This window comes from Syngnathus scovelli, chromosome 20 (assembly GCF_024217435.2).
Source record: "Syngnathus scovelli strain Florida chromosome 20, RoL_Ssco_1.2, whole genome shotgun sequence".
Taxonomy (NCBI): Eukaryota; Metazoa; Chordata; class Actinopteri; order Syngnathiformes; family Syngnathidae; genus Syngnathus; species Syngnathus scovelli.
The window spans coordinates 6361994-6383269 of NC_090866.1; the positions used below are offsets into that span (position 1 = coordinate 6361994).

General features: G+C 44.2%; 1 protein-coding gene across 12 annotated transcripts in view; it reads left to right on the forward strand.

The window, feature by feature from the left end:
• The window catches only part of gphnb (gephyrin b), a 51808-nt gene that overhangs the window by 14238 nt on the left and 16294 nt on the right, over positions 1-21276 (forward strand). For 4 of the 12 annotated variants that reach the window (XM_068649125.1, XM_068649126.1, XM_068649130.1 and 1 more), the window contains exons 1-6: positions 6512-6708; positions 16286-16364; positions 19152-19209; positions 19300-19392; positions 20852-20946; positions 21057-21123. In XM_068649125.1, the coding sequence (XP_068505226.1) occupies positions 6645-6708; positions 16286-16364; positions 19152-19209; positions 19300-19392; positions 20852-20946; positions 21057-21123 (456 nt within the window). In that variant the 5' untranslated portion in view covers positions 6512-6644. Of the gene's footprint in view, positions 1-6510; positions 6709-16285; positions 16365-19151; positions 19210-19299; positions 19393-20851; positions 20947-21056; positions 21124-21276 lie in introns of those variants that run through there. The other 8 variants (XM_068649128.1, XM_068649127.1, XM_068649129.1 and 5 more) reach the window with 5 other exon arrangements.

A 21276-nucleotide genomic window follows, 5' to 3' on the forward strand; every position in this document is an offset into this window, starting at 1 on the left:
AGACTTGATACAAAATGCTCCATTATTTAGGTGTGATGGGGGAGAGCTAAGCCTTTAAGAGTGGCTTAAAAACTCCCTTAAGACATTAAGTCATGCCCTACTTTCCCCCCTCCAAAAAAAATTCACTATGGCCTTTAATAAATAAGACTGAAAGTGTCCTCAGAGCACTCCATGTCTAACTTTAGACAAGATTTTTTTTCATATAGATTTTAATGAGGATTTTTAAGTGTGGAGAATTGTTTCAGTAGAGTGAAGCCCAACGAGTTGAACAGCCCAAAGCTTCTAAAATAATTTCTTCTTGCGTGACTTTAACTCCCGGGTTGAATCTCATCTCTGTCAGAGTTTCTGCGTGCATGCCTTTACTTTGGGCTTCACCTTCCTGTTCCCCATTTGGTCTTTCATACAATGTAAAGAATTGAATAGTTTTATAATTCTATTATTTTTATTTTATTATTATTTTATTTTATTATTTTATTATTTTATTACAACCAGGAATGTTAAAATATTTATTAAAATATTTTCTGTGTAATTATGTATTTATTATTTATTTACAAATGCTTGTTTTTTTGTTTTTTTTAATCAAACTGGGTTTGTGTTTCTGAATTAGGTTCGTTCCACAAGTGGATGTTTTCATTCCCAGCCTGTAAAATTGTCTCTTTATCTCTTAATGTGTGCATCTTTGCATGGTGACTCTCTTAAACTTTAAAGTAGTAGTAAAGAGCTATTTGCTCTATGGGGATGATTCATCATCTCAATGCCTTCCACACTCTCTGTAATCTTTCCTAGCATTCATTTTCTTCTCGCTATATCTTCACTCACACATGCACGCGCACGAACAGATGCTCGCGCACTAACCCCTCCCATCAGGTAAATTAGCATTTATTGGCTCAGAGGCAAAAAAGTAATATCGTGTCATCAGTTTGTTTTTTTTCCCACCCTAATAATATCAGCAGGATTATATTGACAGAGAGGATTACATTGTCCTACACGGAGCATTATGAATCTTCCTGGGGGAGAGCTTTGTAAATTGCTATTAACTCCTAATGCAAGCCTAACCCCCCCAACTAAAAGTATACCACCGTCTTCTCCGCATTACCACAAATTAACATACTGTAATGGCCGGCTGACAAAAAAAAATCTAGCACTTGATAAATGGGTTTTATTGATCCATGAAATGGCCCAAAGTGAGCCATACTTGTGGCTTTAGTAATGGGGGGGCGAATGAATCAATGGAAATTAATTGTCATGCTGCACCCCTTATAATTATTGACTGGTAAGGTCCATAATGGCTGCATAGTCACTGTGTTCCAAGCTTCATATCGACCAGATCTGAGTATTAATTACAGGCTCCCAAACTACAATTGCAAAGGAATAGCTCATTTTTTGGGGGCGAGAAACTATTCTCTCATTTAAATCCTTTTACCCGCCGCGGGCTGAGGCACTGAAATTGATTTAACACTTGGAACTAAATGACTTTCCTTGAAGGATATTTGATTTGCTTCTTTTTGTGCAAATGCAGCTTTTGCTTTTTGTTGTTGTTTATGTAATAAGATGCCGGCTGGCGGATGTAATTTTATGCTTTTGTTCAAATGTGGAGGTTGTCAAGTCAGCTGTCCTTTGGCTGCACGGTCAGTATTTGATGACGATGCAAGCTCACGATTTTGCCAGTATAAAATATTAACACAAGGTGGTGCTCTTGTTGTCTAGAAAAGATTCTTGTCAGCCTGATGTTGGTCTGTGCATGGATAGCAGGGAAGCTTTTAGATTATTTTTTTTTTTATTTCCAATGCATAAAAATAATAATAATAAATATAACACAAAAAATATTATCCAATATTAGTGGAGCATATGAGCATACAATGAATGCTCTGTTGTGTGTTATGTCATTTTTTGCAGTGGGATGAGCCAACAAAGCTTAAACCACACCGCCTCCTCTTTCCTTTTCCGCGGCCCTCGCTGGTGTCCTGGCCATGCCCAAGTCATTTCAATCTAAATGCAAATTCCATCAGCCTCTCAATAAAAAGACTGATATTAGTATCCAGGTCAATGTGTCGCGTGGACGTCAGTCTCAATAGCGACTAAAGAGCGGAGATTCATCATTCTCCTGCCATATTTTGAGAACCAAAGTATCTTCTGTCTATTTGGGCTCGGTTATGATCTGCTGGACTCAAGTTTTGACATTGAATCTCCAAATGAGCCTCAGTGCTACCTAGCATGTTGTTGGACAATGTAGGTGAGCAACAGTTTAAATTTGCCCCAAAACTGTGTGTGTGTGCGCCATTATTTGTCACTTAATAGATTATGGATAACCATGTGCCGCTGTAGGCCTCCTAATTGAAACTGTACTGGCCCCGCCCATCCTTTTTGCCCCCACCCCCCCCAGAGAAACCCTCCAAATAAAACCTCATTAGTCCTCCATATGTTGTGTTTCGCCTCCCCGAGCACTCTTGCCCCCGCTTTGCCGCAGCTCACTGGGACTCTGCACATGTTTACAAGACCGACAGCAAAAAAAATAAAAACTGATGATAAATCCATCCTCCGCCCTTTCACATTTCTCTTCCCCCCTTTGCCTGCTCTACATCCTCCATTTTGCCCTCCTCTGTCCTGTTGTTGTCGGGTTAGGTGAGGCGGGGGCGGAGGGGGGGGGGACTAGCTCGGAAGGCGGCGAGCGTGGGGCTGTGCGTACAGAGGAAACCGAGAGAGAGGAGTAAGAGCACCCCGGGGAGGCTGCGCTCTCGGGGTTGTTAACATGCAGGTTGCATATTTCTCAATTGCACGGCAGTCTTATCTCTCCACGCTGGGTCACTCGAGCACTTCCTCACCACGAGTGTTTGTGCATTCCTGCACAAGTGGGCAGAGAAAGTATGCATGTGCATGCCTGCACATAAACACGTGCATATATTTATGCTAGGAAATGCGATTCTCCGATGGGTTGGGGCTGATTTTCTCTCTCACTCTGTCTCTCTCTCTCTCTCTCTCACACACACACATTCTCCCTCTCTTTCACGCACTGCAGCAAGAAACACTCATCAAACTGCAACACGCATCCCACAGAAGCAGCAGCAGCAGCAGTAATAGCAGCGGCACAGGCCGGGCCTCCTCTTAACACACAGACGCGACACAGCGACAGCCAACAGCTTAACACTCTGCTCCCGTGCTGGCAATTCTCTCAGGTGGGCCTCCAAGGTCTGCCAGAGAGAAAAGCTCGCGCCACGGGATGTTATTTGTTCTCGCCAGGGGTTGACTCCCAATGTCACTCAGACGCTATTAGTCACTTGTTATTATTTTTTTACATATATTTGATATTCAGATATATTCACTTGATGATGACCATTGCATTTCTTTAATTAGGTCAATTTGCTTTTTTTTCCACTCACATCACAAAAGATGTTAACATAGTTGTGCACACTTTTTTTTTTATATATCTCCACTTAATATTCATTTCTCTACCTGCAGTAAGTAGATGATAAATCAGGACTGGTTTGGATGACTTAAAATATGTTTGTTGAAGCGTAGCTTTATTAATAAGGGTCAAAGCCAGTCTGGGGGGGGAAAAAAGAAAATCCGAGTACCAGCTGTGCTCCTCCATCTTCTACGCTGCCAGTTTGTTTGAGGTTGTTTGTAGCTGTCACTTATGATGTGCTCAGAATGTCATAAAGACAGCCAAGTCTGTGCCTCTGCACAAGCGTTGCATCAGACATGTCACTTTAAATAGGTAGAAGGGGCATCTATGGACGTATGCCGTCGCCTGAGTCAAATCTGTCAAATTATTCCAACATCTGCAATAATCTCAGTCTATGTCTAAAAAAAAAGTGTTTGTGGACTATTTGGGATGAGGTGTTGAGAGTGAAATCTCTAAATTCTAGCAGCCAATTACACGGCTGGAAAAATTGACCTGCGGTAGTTTTAGTGACCAAGGCTGACATTCTACTTCTCAAATGTCAGTCTGTTAATTATGCAAATGCAAAGCTACGAGGTCGCTATCTGTAAACCCTCTATATCAAAATAAAAGACTATGAATGCTGCAATGAGTATGCCAAGCCAGTAGCTGGCAATGCAACTTTATAGAGAAACAACAGCAGCTGCTTGTTCACCCCGATTAAATTAGTTTTTCAATTAGAGGTGCTGAGATGAATCGATTAATCGACAACAAATCGATGATCAAATTAACCACCTCCTATTTTAATGTTTACAGACATTTGTTTGATTGAATATTTCAGGCTCTCAAAAATAATAACTCTAATTTCTCTTGCCCCTCGTGAAGGCAGACTGATTTATCTTTTGTGTTTAATCAAAATGAGACATTTGCAAACATCTGATTTTACTGTGGAAAACAATGGCCGATAGTTGTTTCGTTGTTTTCTCAATTGCTAAATAATACCAAATAACTAAAAATAGTTGGTTTATAAACAGTAATCAGGGAAAAAAAATATTCAATACACTTTAAAGCAAATAAATTGTATCAGATGATTCGATTAATTGATGAACTAGTCGATAGAATCATCGATTCTAAAAATATTCAATAAAGTCACTCCTATTTTGAATACAACTTGACATACAAAATGTATATATAATACATCAATACTGAAAACCTGATTAATACTCCATCAAGCACAGAACACGATTTTTCTTTCGATGACAATACGATCTCGCCCAAAGTCTAAACAAGTGTTTGGAGTCAAAGACGTGCAATGTGGTGGGAGTCACTTATGATTCACACATTTTCCATCCATCGTGACACACACCCACACACACACACACAGACTCTGTCTCCTTGGATGTCCTGAGGTAAAATCTGTGTTGTCTGATTACTGTCTCCAAACAAGAGGCCCAGGCAATTAAGTGTCTGCTGCTCATTCGCAGATGGGTAATTGTTTTTTTTCCACTCACCGACTCCACTAACATTGGCACCAATGTAGTCAGGTGTTCCGCGGAAGGCATCGCGGGATAATATCAACTCAGCCTCGGGGGTTTGTTCCTTCTTTTCCTCCCACCCTCCCCTTATTTTAATTAAAGAATAGCTTGTCCTCATCAGCAGGGCGACTGTCCAAGCTAACATATGATTGGCTCAAGGAGCAACAAGTCCAATCGTCTGCTGCAGATAAGCGGGCCAAATGAAGTGTAAATATGTTAAAGCGCTTCTCTTTAGAGACATGTTTTAGCAAAATGGCCGTCTCTTCAGCCCCATTCATCCAAATACTTGCCTATGGAAGGGCCCTTTCTCTTTTTTGCCCTTGGCCTTTCATCTGCATCTTGCGGAGGGGAAAGGAGGTGAATCACCAGCGGGAAGAACATGTTTACTGCTTCCTCCGTCAGCTGGGGGCTCTCCTTATTATTGTGATGGATGGCAAGGGAAAAAGGGGAGAGCGATGGCCCTTGCCTCCTCATCACCTATCCGTGAGCAGCGAGCGGCTCAACTGACAGTGAGGTAATTACGCCGCCATTACAATGCGCGTGCACAAGCTACGTCAACGCGCGGCTGTGTAAAAATCGCCAGATGGGGTTCCGCTTGGCGAGGGAATTCTGTGTGTGCTTTTATTTTTTTTCCCCCCGTGTGTACCTTATTGATGCGGTTTGAAGGGTTCTCGTACGAAACATATTGTACTAGAAACATGTTTAGGACGTGCAAATGTGATACATCAAACGTAAAATTAACTATGATGGCTGATTTTAAAATGCGGCGTAACAAGGACTACCAAAATGTGAGGTGACAGCGGAGAATGATTTTTTTTATGCTCATGGAATGCCAGAAACACACAAAAAATTAGCGTGGCATATTTATTTGGCAATGCGATTTTGGATGCTCTGAATGATGACTCGGCAACTGTCGCAAGAAGGAGTCATGCCGTATCTTATCTCACTCGTGACGCTTTCTATACTCATGGCCGTACGGTTTAACGGACGCAATGTCAGTTTCACGGTTGGAACACACGTGGCAACATGCGTGAAGCGAGCCAATCAAGCTCAAACTGCGGCCCCGTTTCTTCCACACGTGTGTGTATAAATGTGCATTAATGAATTATGTATATTGATAGCGAACCTAGAGCATGGACTTGGGTTTTTTTTTCTCCATGAGAACAAACAAGAGAAATTATACACAGCGGAGGCGTGCAGCAAGTCTATAAATAGCAGCACGGCCTTTTTAGCCGGGGGATGCGGTTGCATTTTTACAGGTCACACTGTGATCTTCTCCCAGAAGTTTCTGCTTTGAGACTTAACACAGACTTTTTTCTGAGGTCACTGAGAGAGAGCAGAGGGGCAACACGTGAAGCAAATGGACCCCCGTTGTATTTTTTTTAATTTTTTATTTCTTCCTTGGTGGATGTAATTAGATTGCAAGCACAAAGCGGGTTTTAGTTGTGACGTGTCTGGTTCTAGTACTGTGTCAGTGGGCCAGCTGAGCGATGCACGCCTTCATGCGGTGATTGCTCGACATTCTACTCATCTCGTCTGACACCCCCCCCCCTCCCCTTTTTGCTCCATACCAACACTCCTCATCCTCAACCTCCTCCCTTCTCTTTCTCTTCTCCCTCCATCCCTGCTTCATCCTCCTCCTCCTCTGCCTCCCTCTCCCCAGCAAGTTCGATGCGATCGGCTCTGGGCCCTGCCGTGAGTTGTCGGTGCGGGCGACAGCGCTGCTGAACATGGCGTCGGACGGGATGATTTTAACGAACCACGACCATCAAATTCGGGTCGGAGTCTTGACAGGTAAGCGCGATCGATGTCGCGGTTTTTTTTTCTTCTTTTTTCTTGATACAACCGAAGGCGCGTGGATCTTTGACGCGTCTGCTTGTGTCGCGGCACCTCGCATGTTCCGTCACTTAATTAAAAAACGAGTCATTTCTACGCTACGGTCCATTCCATCCAGCGCCGTGGATTTGTGGGTCTCAATTAGGTGGGCTCGGCGTTGCCGTGTGTCCGCTCGTGTCGCGTCTTTTAAAGGGGAGGAAGAGGTGGCCGGTTTATGTGTATTGAATAATTCATGTGCCGATCTGCTTGCCAAAGCTGCAAATTACAGCTGTGAGCGAGCGTGCGTGCGTGCGCGCGCCTACGTGTGTGTGCCGTTCAACATGCGTGCATGTGGACACACAGCGCTTTTATTTCATTATTTTTTTGGGGGGCTGTAGGTGTTGCTCAAGGTGGCGGATAATGCGTGCGATGTGGATGAGCACATCCTTGGCCTGTGCCAAAATGCTCATGTGTGAGACTCGAGAGGTGGATGTTTACAGGACACATGTTGGATCCGTGTGGGTTGCACACGCCGCGTGCATGTTGGATGCCGGAGAAGATGACAGGCGTGTGTGCATGTGTATGGATGGGGTATCCTCCACCAGACGCGATGACTGCGCGTCTCACGCGGTAATGTTGGGAAGGGGATGTGTTCGATCTGTTGGCCGTCGTTTGTATGCCTTTCTCTTGCGTTGTCATGTTATCGTGGGCTTGTCTTGACCCCCCCCCCCCCACACACACACACACACACGCCCCCTCCCCTACCCACCACCCGGCAGTTAAATGATATTTCAGAGGACTTGCCACATCTGACGAGCTGGATGCACGATTAAAGCTGTCCAGAGGAATATCCTCCCCATTTTTCCCCCCACGTCCCTCATCTTCCCGTCTCTACTCCCGCTGTCCATCCTGTGTGGGGCTGCCTCGATCAATATTTCATGGAAGGCGAGATCTCACACATGCGGCAGACTTTATTCCCCCCCACATTGATGCAGTGGCAGAGCGGAGGGCTAATGACCGTGTTCTGAAATCTGCCAGGGAACCCCCCTCACCCAAAAAAAAAAAAAAAGCACCAGCGCAGCCCTTCACCCCCACGACATCATCTCATCCTCCACCCCTGGCTGGAGAGAGACTGACGGTGCTGAATCGGGGCTGCATGCTAGTGCCGCATCCGTCGCGTAGACCTGAATAAACGCCTGCGCTACAATTTGGATCCACTTCCACTTGCTTTCATGACGTAGCCAATTAAATTATGTTTTTATTGATCTCGGTTTGCTTGGCCGGTGATTTGAACCCGAAACTTCAGAACCGTGAGGCATCCGCTGTGCTGCCCTGACAAATAAAAGAATTGTTCAGTTCCCAGAAAACTTTGGAGCTCTGGATTACAAGCCAAGGAAGAACCCGTCCGGATCCGGGGATTATTTTTTCACATTTGGCAACGTTGGCGGGAAGGCGCTTTTCAGCATTTTCCTCTCCTGATCCAAATTAGAATTGTTGGCCCTGGTTGGTGGAGATCTGCGCTCTACTGAGTGTTGTTCTAATTCCGCCACGTGTGGGCGGCTGTTTGTCTTCTCACCAACCGGAGGTTCTCGGTACACCCTGCCTCTTTTTTTTTTTTTCGCGCTACATCACTGGCGACACTACATCAGAGGGGTTAATTTATACGTGCGTCATCATTCACTCGGATCCCCCAACTGGATCTCCGGCGCACGGCGTGACAGATTGACGATTTGATCTCGCTGTGCCCGTGTTTGCGGTTCCCGCTTACATATGGCGGTGACGTTGAGACACAAGCGACAGGCTTATTTGGCGTTTTGATGTATCTGCGTGTATGGAGTAGGATGGCTGACATTGGCACTGGGAACAAAGTATCAAAGGAATGATGGTGGTTTTGGCTCACCACGTGACCTTTAACCCCTTAATTGTTAACACACTATTGTATCCTATAGAATATTTTCTTATTATTATCAGATGTCATTTTAAGACGCTGTGAAAAATTAGCATTATGTTGTGAGCACATCACACCAGTGCTCAAACTTCTATCCCGCAAAGGTCAAAGGTCAGCTATCCATCAGGGGATGAGATGAGACCTTGACTCCATCTCCTCCATAATTTAGCCCCTGCCCAACCTTCCAGGCAAGTGACATGGAGCCCATGGGACGTCTCAGTTGGAGCGTGGCTCGAATAATTGATCAACTAATGTTTAAACGGAAGATTTGGTTTGGAAGAGTCAGAACTTGGTGCATGTGGTCAAACTCTTCTCGAGTTGGCTCTGCACTGCATCAAGACACGGAACACACGCTGACCCTTCTTTCCCCGAGTGCCCTCTCGCTTTTTATGCACACACAACACACACACACACACAGCTGTCACAGCGAACAGCGGTAAGGCGGGCGGCCACATGAGCCGAATAGACAATGCCGAAGCGGCGACACACAAACAGAATAAGAATTAAGTCCCTCCGCAAAGAAATTATTTTCAGTGCTGAATCAGCCCGAGTGGAGCGAATTGTTGTTGATGTGGAGGCCTACACTCCTCCCACTTCTTAGCACACACACATCGCTCTCCCATAGTCCTTGCTCGTCATCTTCCACTCCTTCCTATCACTTTACCTTTGACCTTTATTATACTCCGCCCACTTTTTTTGATTCATTCCAATCCACTGTAGTTAATTTAAAAGCATGAACTGTTTGAGGCGAGCTTTTCCCACAGCTACTGTAAATGTTATTGTTGAGATGTTAATTACAAAAAAAGGTTAATTAATCATGCGCCATTTTGGACAAGCTGGGCTCTCACGAGACAATTTGCTACGCACAAAGTGTAGTGTCCTTTCATCTCTCATTATGGTGGTAGAGAAAGTGTACATTTTGTCCATAAGCAGCAATGTGGCTCAAAATAATTGGCATTGGACAATCGGGATTCATAGTTGTTTGTTGCTGCGAGCAGACAAAGATTGACTTGAGCTTGAGTCACTCCCTCCTGATAACCTGCAGGGGGGGAGGGGGGGGGGACTGTTGAGTGATTGTGATGAAGATTTTGATAAAAGATACAGCACTTGGTTTCAACTGATGACTTCCTCTTCTGGTCAGCGCCGGCCGCCGCTGGATCCCGTGTCCTCAGCCGAAGTGTTAATTAGACCTGGAGGGACGGAGGGGGGTGTGAAGTCAGCGGGGTGGGGCGGGCAGCTTGAGAAGTGCCTCGCCGTTGCCAAAAATCACAAACGAGAAGTGAATCATCGGATGCCTTTGTTCTGTCTAATGCTCATAGTATCGTTTTTATGTGGAATTTAAAGGACTTTGTTGAAGTAGTGGAGGTGTCGCGAGATCACAGCAACCTCCTGGGATTTGTCATTTTGGTCCGTTTGATCAGTCTCATGTAAACATGGTCTGAGAAGAAAAGGCTAATTTGTTTGGAGAGGTGCGCAAGTTTGATGTTCAAGACGTGTGTACACAACTCTCAAACGCCTTGGCGCGTTGATATTTTTTAAATTTTGTATTTTTAAATTTTTTTTGTGCAATTTAGAAACTTTATATTGCTGTGACATATCTGATTTGGACAAATGTGTCATATTTATGCAGATATAGAAGATACAAATTGAATCCAGATTTGATCCACATGTAAATCCAGCGTGGGAATTTTTTTATAATTTTATAATGGAGAAACTTTATACTGCTGTGACATATCTGTTGTGGACAAATGTGTCCTATTTATGCAGATATAGAAGATACAATTTGAATCCAGATTTGATCCACATTTGCAGCAATGTAAATCCAGCGTGAGAAAACATATTCCGATTTGAATTGTTATCAGATTGATTTTTTGCAATATTTTATTACACAAGGGAAGCCTCTTGTGTGTACTGTTGCTATGGAGATTGCTTCTGTAATTGACGGTAATTGCTGCAGCCATTGGCCTGCTCACATGATGCATTAGTAACATCAGTTGCTGTAATCAATCCCATATCAATGATGATTAAAATCTAGTTTGACTAATCCCAATAAACGGCCGGGGGATATTGCATGAAATCGCTAACCCCGCCCCCCACCCTCAACATCACCCCGGTTGAAATTCCCTATTTTATCTCCAACCACCTCCATTTTCTTCACTTGCTATTTCTGTTGCCATTTTCCTCACTGCTCTTTCTTTTAGTACACCTTTCAGTTTTTTTTTTTTTTTTAATTTGCTGTCTGTCTGCACTCAACTCCTTCTCTCCGGCCAAGAACGGAAGCGAGCGGTAAAAGGGGAGCATGTATGTGTGAATAATGGAAGAGGCCAGCGTCTCCCTAACGAGGTGCGCTTGATGGCTAACCCTTGTGTGTATGTGTGTGTGGTCAAGGTGTTTTTCACACACCGCCTCAATTATTCAGCGTCACGCTTTTTCCCCGATCCTACCACAAAACCCTTTCGGATCCTGGCGGCAAATGTTAAAACATCCGCCCCATATGCGCAATATGCCAACAGGTTCTCCAACCTGACCACATATTTGGTGTTTCCCTCTTGCTGGTGTCCAGGCAAGATGGCGTCTTACTTATTTTGGGGGTTCCATGAGCTTGACAATGTCCAGAGAATTGAATGTAATGAAGGTAGCTGCAAAGAGGCTGCTTCATTAGTAGAAGCGGGCCTGGGGTAGTCTGTGTGTGTAAAACGCTGCATCTTGGGAAATAAGAGGAGCCGGATAGTTCATGAACGCCCATATGCTCACACACACACACACGCACACACACACACGCACACACTCGTGTTACCTCACAGCCACTTGCACAGCAACACACACAGCAATAAATATTTTTGCATGTGACTTTTCCATAACTGTTTAAACAGTGACTCGTTGGATCTGCAAAAATAAAAAATAAAAAGATAAAAAAAACTCCCAAATGTTCATGATTTATGCATAGCATTTCATTGTTTTTTTTGTTTGTTTTTTTACACGAATTAATCAAGGCTCCCAGAGGACTTTATCAAAGCCGAGAAAGGTTCTCAATCCCTGCTTTTGGATTTTTTTTTTCCATGCGTATCATTTGGAACCTTGCGGGGGAGACTTGTGTGAAGAAAATGTCATTTTATCTTAGCACCATGTTTCACGTCAAGACAGCACTCAAGATAATCCTGCATTAGCTGATTGGCCTTGCTTGATTGATTCACGCTGTATAATCCCGCCTTCTTCAATTCCTCCAGCTGTCCGCTTGGTGTTGTACACCGTTGCTAAATCCGCGCTCATTTGTTTTGGCGTTGAACTTCCGTCTACGCTAACCACTATTTTTTTGCTCGCTTCTAAGACATCACAGTCAGAGAAGAGAAGAGCTCCAGGCGCAGTTTTATTTATTTATTTATGTATTTATTTATTTATTTATTTATTTATTTATTTATTCATTCATTCATTCATTCATTCATTTATTTATTTATTTGTTATTATTTATTTTTTTTTATATTTTATTATATTTTGGATTGGGGCATTTAACAAATTGTCCTTTACAATCATGTTTGATTCAACTTCAGCACAACATTCTGTGAACAACGGGTGAATAGCCCGAGTCGCTAACGTTAGCCGATTTCTCCGTGTGGATTCACACGGCTCGTCCAAGGACACAAACTCGGGGAAGTGTAGCTAAGCTTTGGTTGTTGTGTGTTTCCCTGCATCAGCAGCTTGGAAGGGTGAAGAAGTAGGTGGAAAGAAGCAGAAGAAGGAGGAGGAGAGGGGGGGGGGATTACGGGATGTGAAGGGAGAAAAGAAGTGTAGGGAAAAATCTAAAGGGAGGTATTAGAAATGTGCAGCTGTATTGATGCCGGTGTAAGCACATTTCTATTTGAATCAATGGAGCTGCTCTCCAACTCATTTTGGCTTTTGAACAAAAAGGAAGGTACCTGGTGTACTAATAGAGCAGCTACACACACACACACACACACATGCGGCAAATGTGGGACATTCATCTGCTCGCCATATCTTTAACTATCTTGTCATCTTGTATTCTGTCATCACGTTGGCCAACTGTGCAGTAAGGGGGGGGGGGGGGGGAGTGAATGATTACTCTGCATGCTCTCCGAAAACCTCCCATGCATATTTTGTTTAGCTCCGCGTGTGTAAACAGCTGTCGGAAGTCAGTCGCACACGGCATCGACTTGCCGCGGGCTATGGAAATGTAATGGAAGGTGCAGAAAAAGGGATGCGGTAGCTCATATTCAATCGCCCCAGAAATACGTCACACACATGCATACCCTTGCCCGACTTTGCTATAATGCCACGCCAAGCCACCGGCACATTCATCATACCGCGAGTCATTATGAGCAACCCTCATTAAACACAGAGCCGGTGATTTATGATTAATATTTGCAGAAGGTGGGTGGAGGGGGGCTCTCATCAAGTCCCTTCAATTCATTGATTCCATTGATCAAGAAAATACAGAAGCAGATTATTATCGGTGCAAGTTTCGCAAGCTGCGGGGCATTTTCAATCTCGGGAATTGAAATCCAGAAGTGGGTCGGTGTACAAAGAAGTTTAGGGTGTCGTATTCAAGGTCTCCGCATTCCCCGGCGCTGTAAATTGTCTCTGGAGCCTCGCGCGTGGCTTCATTAGTAAGTGTCTTTTCAATATTTATGGCCTTATTAATAAAACATCAATACAAGAGGGCCTTTGTGAGGAACGGCGGGGTGTCGCGATCTCAAAGTTAGGCTGACTTGTTAAAGGCGGATGTTCAGGTGAGGGATTGTGCAAGGTCACTCAAAGGACATTTGGAGAAAGAGAGAGAGGCTCTGTTCAATCAAGTCTTCATTCACGTTTTGTTGCTTCCTTTCATTGTGTTCCGCAATGGCTGACCCAGTCAGGTGGAGTGTCGCTCTCCTTGCGTTATGTAACTCCCTAAATTAGATCCAACTTCAAATAAATGAAAAGCAAGCCGCTGGTTGGCTTATACACCCCCCCCCCCCCCCTTACAGATATAAATAGCATCCTCACATCTTATCTAGAAACTGTGTTGTGGAGAAGCTTTGAAACGCGGGCCGACGATTAGGATACCATTGTCCCCCCCCCACCCCTCCTGCTTACAGTAAGCCCCCCGTGTGTGAGCAAATGCAACGTCTCATCATGTACGCATTCATCTGCATCGCACTCTCGTGACGATAGCATGTGTGTGTGTGAGGTTTGTGAGTAATTGGTGTGCGAAGTCGCAATTTGGTAATGTAAACTGCGTGTGGAGGAGGTTTGGGGGGGGTAGCCCCTCCAGTTAGATGTCAACCCCACCTCTTTACAATCTGGAGGCGGATTCATACCTCCATTTATCGTGACATCATTTAATCCAAGGCCCAGGGCCCGGTGTTTCTATTGGGCGCAGAATGAGAGGAAAAAAGAAAAAAAAAACGCAGACAAGTGATGTGATCACACTCTGGCTGAGGCTCATTGGCGTGAAGAGGTGTCGTCCCTCCTACCAGCAGATGTCATCTCAATCTAATGTCTGACCTCCATAGTGGCTTCTCCAAGCTGGAGGGCCATTGGCGCCGCTGTTAGGCAGATAAAGAATAGCAAACAATACAAGTGGGCTGGCGGAAAAGAGGCTGCCAGAGCGCTACGGAAGCTCCTTGCCAGTGGATCTCGTGCATCCCCCCAAAATAGTGGGCCCGACTCGAATAGAAGCGCCGCTCGCCAAATGACTCCCTTCTTCACTTGCCCAAAAAAAGAACGGTAGTAAATATTCTATTCAAGACACAATCACTCACAAATTGTAGTGAGCTGCTAAGCGCAGGCTAACTTTTGTGTTGCTAACCAAAACACACGCAAATAAAATACAAGTAGTTTCCCTTCCCACTTAAGTTGTGTGCATGTGATTAGGTGACTTGCAATAGACTAGAATTTTCCAGAAATTAAAAAAAGTGAAAAAAAAAAAATCTCTGGGAGGAGCATATTCATTCCCATCAGTGGTTATTTGGCGCAATGTAACTGCTTGCTAGCTATGCCATCACATTGCAAATGCATCTTCCTTTTGGATATTCTGCTGATGTGGCAACTTTAGAGTGCCACGTTGTAAAACTCTTGTGCCAACTATAAAAACATAAAAAATCCCATAATGTTTATGTCACGACAAGACTTAAAAAGTTTTACATTCGCTCATCATGAATATCACGCCGATCGACTTCCACTAAAATGTGAGAAAGGATGTTAAGGGCATTTGTCTTATGTCTGCACGTGCGTTTGGCCACTTTGAAGGGAAACCTCATTAGTGTAGGTTCTTGGGGAGATAATGAGTGCTGACTGCTTTATGTCCTGGAAATGATGGAATGGCAAAGACATAGTTTATGAATGCTGCCAGATTGACAGCATGCGGCCTCTATAACTCAGAAAAGCAGAATGGATGCTTCAAAGCAGGCCCGCGCCTATCATTGAATTATATCGGGGCATTTCCACCCGAAATATTGTGACTTATTTTTTTCTGTACAGTAAACATTGTGCACTTTATGCCACTCTGACAAAAGGTTGGCAGCAGAGAGGATGGTTTCATACCTTCAGCCAGGGGTTCCCCTTGTTGCACACGTGGAATGGGGGGGGGCTATGGGGAAGGGGTGCACGCATGCCTTTGACAGAACACGTTGATTGGTTCGGAATGGTTGCTGCCTCTTGTCGGAAAAAGGAATGACTATTTATAGATCAAGGGGTAGCTGGGAGGAAGGGCTATGCGTGAGCGTGCGTTTGTCCGTGCGTATGAGGAATACTGCAGTCTTGTAGGAAGTTCCCCTTCACACACAAACATAAGATGGCCCCCTTTTCCTTTCCTTTCTCACCCCTTTTGTTCTTCCTCTATCTCTCCCTCCGCAGTCTCTCCGTGTCCTTCTTTCCGAGCTGGCCCAGTGTGCAAATGTCAGCACTCTGCCGTTTACTTGCCAGCGCCCAGAGCAACGTCCTGCACACTCTGTTTACCTCCACATGGCTGCTCGCCCCCCCCACCCTCACCCTGCCGCTCCATCCCAACCACCTAAAAATGTCTCCCTTCATTTGATTTTTTTTTCTCAACTTTTCTCTTTTATCGCTTCCCGCCCACCTTTTTCACACTCCCTCCTTCTCATCCCTCTGCGCACTTTCCAGCTTTTACACCATTCTTGCTTCACCTGTCAGCACCCCCACCACCCCACAATCACCCTCCCACCCGCCTTTTTATGGATCATGGCACTCCCAGTCTTGTTGTCAATTGGTCCAATGCTACAACATCCCCTCCCCCCTCATTATGCATCTATTTTGAGCACCTTGTCACCCCCATCGCCTGTCATTTGGCCTCTTTCGGTCTTCTCGCTGTCGCACGTGATGACTCATGTGGCTCGCACCTGTGATGCGACCACACAATGATTGTATCATCCATCCATCCATCCATTTATGATTGTATCATCATACATTAAAAAGGGAGGTGCTATGGCGGGATGATATTAAATTTAATACATCCAAGCTCATTCACATCAATTTAATTTTCATCATCGAAATGAACTGTGGCTGCTCTGGTTTTTCCACGGCATTCCATTTGACGTGTTGCTTGCATTTCGTGTGTAGCTTTTTAGTTTTTTTTGTTTTTTGTTTGCGCAGTGAGTGACAGCTGCTACCGAAACCTGGCAGAGGACCGCAGTGGCGTCAACCTGAAAGATCTCGTCCATGATCCATCCTTGTGAGTATTCATCTCGTTGATGACTCATGCAGATGGCGATAAAAGGGGTATCGTTCACACACGCACACACACGCGTTTGAATTAACCACTTTAAATGAACACATATCTGTGTTTGTACACATTTGATGGAGGGAGCCTTTTTATGAAGAAGTGTAACAAAGGGACTAAAAATATCTCCAACGCAAGGCGTCGGGACTCAGTGTCGCCCTGTGGAAGGAAATTCCCAGCATGCACAGCAACAACAAAAGCGCCGCAGCCCTCCTCTGTCTCGGTGTGACTGCAGGAGTCGTTAATTTCACAAAGAGGAGGTGAAATCTGCAATTGTTTTTTTTTTTTATGAGTAAGGATGTGGAACATAAAAATGAGCATGCCTAACGCTCTAAAAAAAAAATCATTTGTCCCCATCAAGTGCTCCTTGTTTGTCATGTCTTGGGCTGCTCATGTGATGTTAGCGCATGACGCAAGAGCGCACCATGTTGGGTTTGTCATGCTAGGCCAAGCTGCAGATTGTGATCAGGAACTCATGAATCACTCATTATAATTGTATGATCGGAAACAATACAATGTTATTAAAAAAAAAAGCTGGCTAAATGTTGCAAACAGAATCTACAAAAGACTATCAAAACATGGCAACCACTGATGAAGCTAGAGGGGGACGCATAGGGGCACTGCCCCCCTAAAATATCCTTGGTCCAGGTGCCAGGCCAGATAATTAACTTTGGGGTGTTTTCCACTGATAATTTCCGGGAATTTCTTTCAACATTGCCCCACGGAATATTCCCGAGCTCCCTGTGGAGTGGAAGCATAGGAATGGAACCCCTCAGAGCACTTAGAGCTCGTCAGGGATTTAAAGAGGTGGACTTGTCAAGTCCCTCCCCCCCTCTCTCCATCAATTGAGAGGTGCCCCCCCCCCCCAAACATATATGGATGGGCTTTAATGGGCTCCGTGCCACTACCAGGAGCCTCGTGCTCGTGTGCGTGCCCTCACAATGCAGCGTCTTGCAATCGAAAGAAAGAGAATGTGAGAGTAAAAGTGAGTACCCTGTGCCGAGAGCTTGTTTATTATTAATAAAATCACCCTGGTAGATGGGTTTCATCTTAAAAGTGTCCCACTACCATAGAGATTTGTGGTACACACACACACACACTCTAAGTGTACCCCTGACGGTGTATCTCTTGGTACTCTCGCTCCTTTCACTCCGTCTCAGTCTGCCTTTATCCTCTTACACTGCTCGTCTTTTATTCATAAAAGATTTAGAACGTCCAAGCTTTCAGGCCTGGACTCCTACCACACTATTAGACCCTCCGACACACACCTCCCGTTGAAATCTCAAAATATCTCCCCTTTTGCTCACCCTTTCCTTTATCAGTATTTTTTTTTTTTTTTTTTTGGCACAGACCTCCGGCTAAAATGCTGCACCTGCCCATCAACATGATCTTTAGTCGATGTCTTATTCTCACCGAGGAATTTCAGTGGAGGGAGATTTATATAGTTGACGTGCAACGCTGGGTTAAACTCAAAGTCTGGATTGTACAACCTCAGGAGTGTGTGACGTATTTGTAGAGTTGCCATGAGTGAGTAATCTACTTTGATGAGTAGATATAAAAATCCAGATTAGATTATTAACCTTTTAATATATTACTTAAAAAGTAGCACTCTGATGTTGCGCTTTATAAAAATCACATCTTCATCTGTTGCCAGTTTCTCATGGATTGATCCTATTGTCGCACCGGCCAATCAGGAAGCTCCTCACCCAAAAATACCCGCCGCGATTGCAACACAAACAACTCGGAAACATTCAGTGGTGCACACAAACTATCATACAAACACACACATACTCATGATGAACAGCGCAGCAAGTAGAGGCTTCAGACAGGAGGGGTTGCCTAGGAAACAGTGGGAAGGAACCCTCGTTATTTGTGTTGAGCATATTTTCATTTGGGCTGAAACAGAGCGCCATAAAAACCTCAGGAGAGAGAGGGAGAGGGGTGATTTGTCTTGACAGCTCCTTTACTCTCCTGAGGTGTAACCCCCCCCCCCACACACACACACACACACACACACACATTATAGGACTAGCGTACATGTTAGAACATGCACACGCTCAGCTACACAAAAGTCCAGAGATGGCGGAAAGCATCATCCTTCCCGTGCACATCAGAAGACGTAAATCACTGAAATGTCAGTTGTGGCATGTGTGTGTGTGTGTAGGGGGGGGGATTAAATGTACACCTTAATGTTATTTTCAGTTTGCAGATTTTACTCTTGCCGATGTTAAGTCAGCCTATGAGTGGGTAAAAAAAAAAACATTAACATTTAAAATGAATGTTGGTGGGTATCATGGCCTTTAAGTGGCTGTCACACCGGAGAAGCATGATGCACATCTCTTACACACACACAAAAAAAAAGAAGAGGTAACACAAAAAAAAAGAGGTAGTGGAGGTTACATAAGAAGTGTCTGTGCCTTCACCTTGAGCCTCGGGTTGTTTTGGGGCGAAGGTATCTTACTCGATTTGACCACAGGAGGTCGCCAGGGTTCGACAGCAGCAGTAGCAGCAGTTTCCTCTTGCGTGGGCGGTACTAAGTCGAAAGTCCTTCCGGGGGTGGGGGGGGGGAGTTCTTTTAGGGGGCATATTCTCCCATGTGATTCAGTCAAAAAATTCACACAAACTGGTGAAAAGTGTTGAAATCAAAACATGGAGACCTGTTGCATGTTGGAAAGGAGTTCCCTTTTATTGATTCAAGATGATTGGTTGTATTCATTTTTATTTTCTTCCCCCTTTTAGGTTGGGTGGTATGATTGTGGCATACAAAATAGTGCCGGATGAAATAGATGAAATCAAGGTAGTGTTTTTTTTTTTTTTAAATCAGATTATTTGCTGCAACTTTCCCCAGCTTAGATTTTGAGTCTTAACTGTGTGTATGTATCAACAGGAGACTTTGGTGGACTGGTGCGATGAAAAGGAGCTTAACCTCATTTTAACCACCGGAGGTACCGGCTTTGCTCCGAGAGACGTCACACCGGAGGTGGGTTCACTCAGAGATTATGTTTAAAAATGCAGCTGGTCCATTTTTGATTTGTTTGCATCTTTCCTTTTTGGAAATAAGTAGAAATGTGATTGTGTAACTTACTGTTTTTGGCACAATATATGGACCGGGATTTTGGAAATTAATGGGAATTATTTTAAACTAACATTTACATTTTTATTCCAAAAAAAACAAAACAAAGACAGACAAATGTCTCCGGATGTCTTTTCAGCATTTTGCTGACACAAATGTGTGTGTGTGTGTGTGAGCAATGATTAACATACAGTGTAATTAGCCCCGTGGTCTCATGGGAAATAAAGAGGCTGAAGTCAAATCCTTACTGATTCTGGTTTTTATTTTTTTTATTTCTTAATGTGGGATCGTGTAAGCAATTAAGAGATAATGGCTGGCAGGTGTCAGAATGTGTGTCGAGCACTTCTTGGATTTTTTTTTTTTTTTTTTTTTTCAGTACGAGTGTTATGCTCAGGCGGTTGAGTTTGTCAGCATTTAAAATTTGAACCGGGGATATTTTTTTTATTTTTGCTCTGATCGGAAATAGTTAGATTAAAACGCTTTTCCTAACATAAATACAAATTATTTCAATTTATAGATTCTTTCAATTTACAATATTTAATCCCATACCGACTCCTTTGCTAACCAAAACAGCAGCCACCTTGCACAATATCCTCATTTTCACTCACCCACACACAAAACACACACACACGCACACAATTTGGCAGTAGCCGAGCTTCAGCGGTATCGCTGGCCCTCATCAATCACGTTAGACAGCAGCAATCTTCCTGGAAGGAAGGCCAGAAGAGAGAGGGGAGCAGAAAAGACGTGTACACGATGTCTGATAATACCTTCTATCTGATTGCCGACGAACACATCTCTTCCTCGTCCTCCAAGGGTTTACGACACACACATGTGACTGACCCATCCTGGAACTTTTCTGACATGCCTCGTAGTTATCGCATCATTCAATCCTCCCAGGAAGTGAATGTCCCATCAATCGATCTCCCTGTCGTCCAATCAGAATCTTTACATGATAAACGATGTCGATAATGTATCTGTCATTTACCCTCCCCCCATTCGCCTCTTTCATTCTCCCGAGTCCAAGCCCACAATTCTCTTCTCCTTTTGAAGTCTTATTTTCATTTTTTTTTTCTTTGGTTCTGCCTTCTCCCTTGCTAATGTTATGTTTGAAGTGTCACTCAAGTCAAGGGCAAGTGAGCGCACACAAATATCTGGAGGAGAAGGCAATACTTTTTTTTTTTTCTTCATCTTCCTGGAAGCTGTCTCAAGGCAACAATTCTATACTAGTGAATATTGAATAGTGGAATAGAAAATAATAAATAATAAACTCACAGGGCCTCTCGGTTTTGTACTTGGGGTCGTTCTTGGCATACTACACGGTGTTCAAAATGATGATCCGTCTATAATAATGTCATTTCTCCAGGCCACTAAGGAGGTGATCGAGCGTGAGGCTCCGGGGATGTCGCTGGCGATGTTGATGGGCTCTCTCAACGTCACACCGCTCGGCATGCTCTCCAGGTCACACCATTTTTTTTTTTTTTTGCTTTATTACCTCTGCCAAGGCTCTCGATTTATCTTAATGGAGGTCTGTGCTGCTTTGACTCATAATTAGCATGTACGCTTTGCAGACCTGTGTGCGGAATCCGAGGGAAGACACTCATCATAAACTTACCAGGAAGCAAGAAAGGCTCCCAGGTAGGATCGAGTGGATTTCAAAAAAGAATGCCAACTGTCTGTCAATGTGTGTGTGAGCCACTTTAGTGGCTAGCTTGTATTTGATCGTGAGTGTGTGTCGTGGCGTGTTGGCCGGACTGATTCATTGACTGTTCTCTACAAAGGCACAGATCA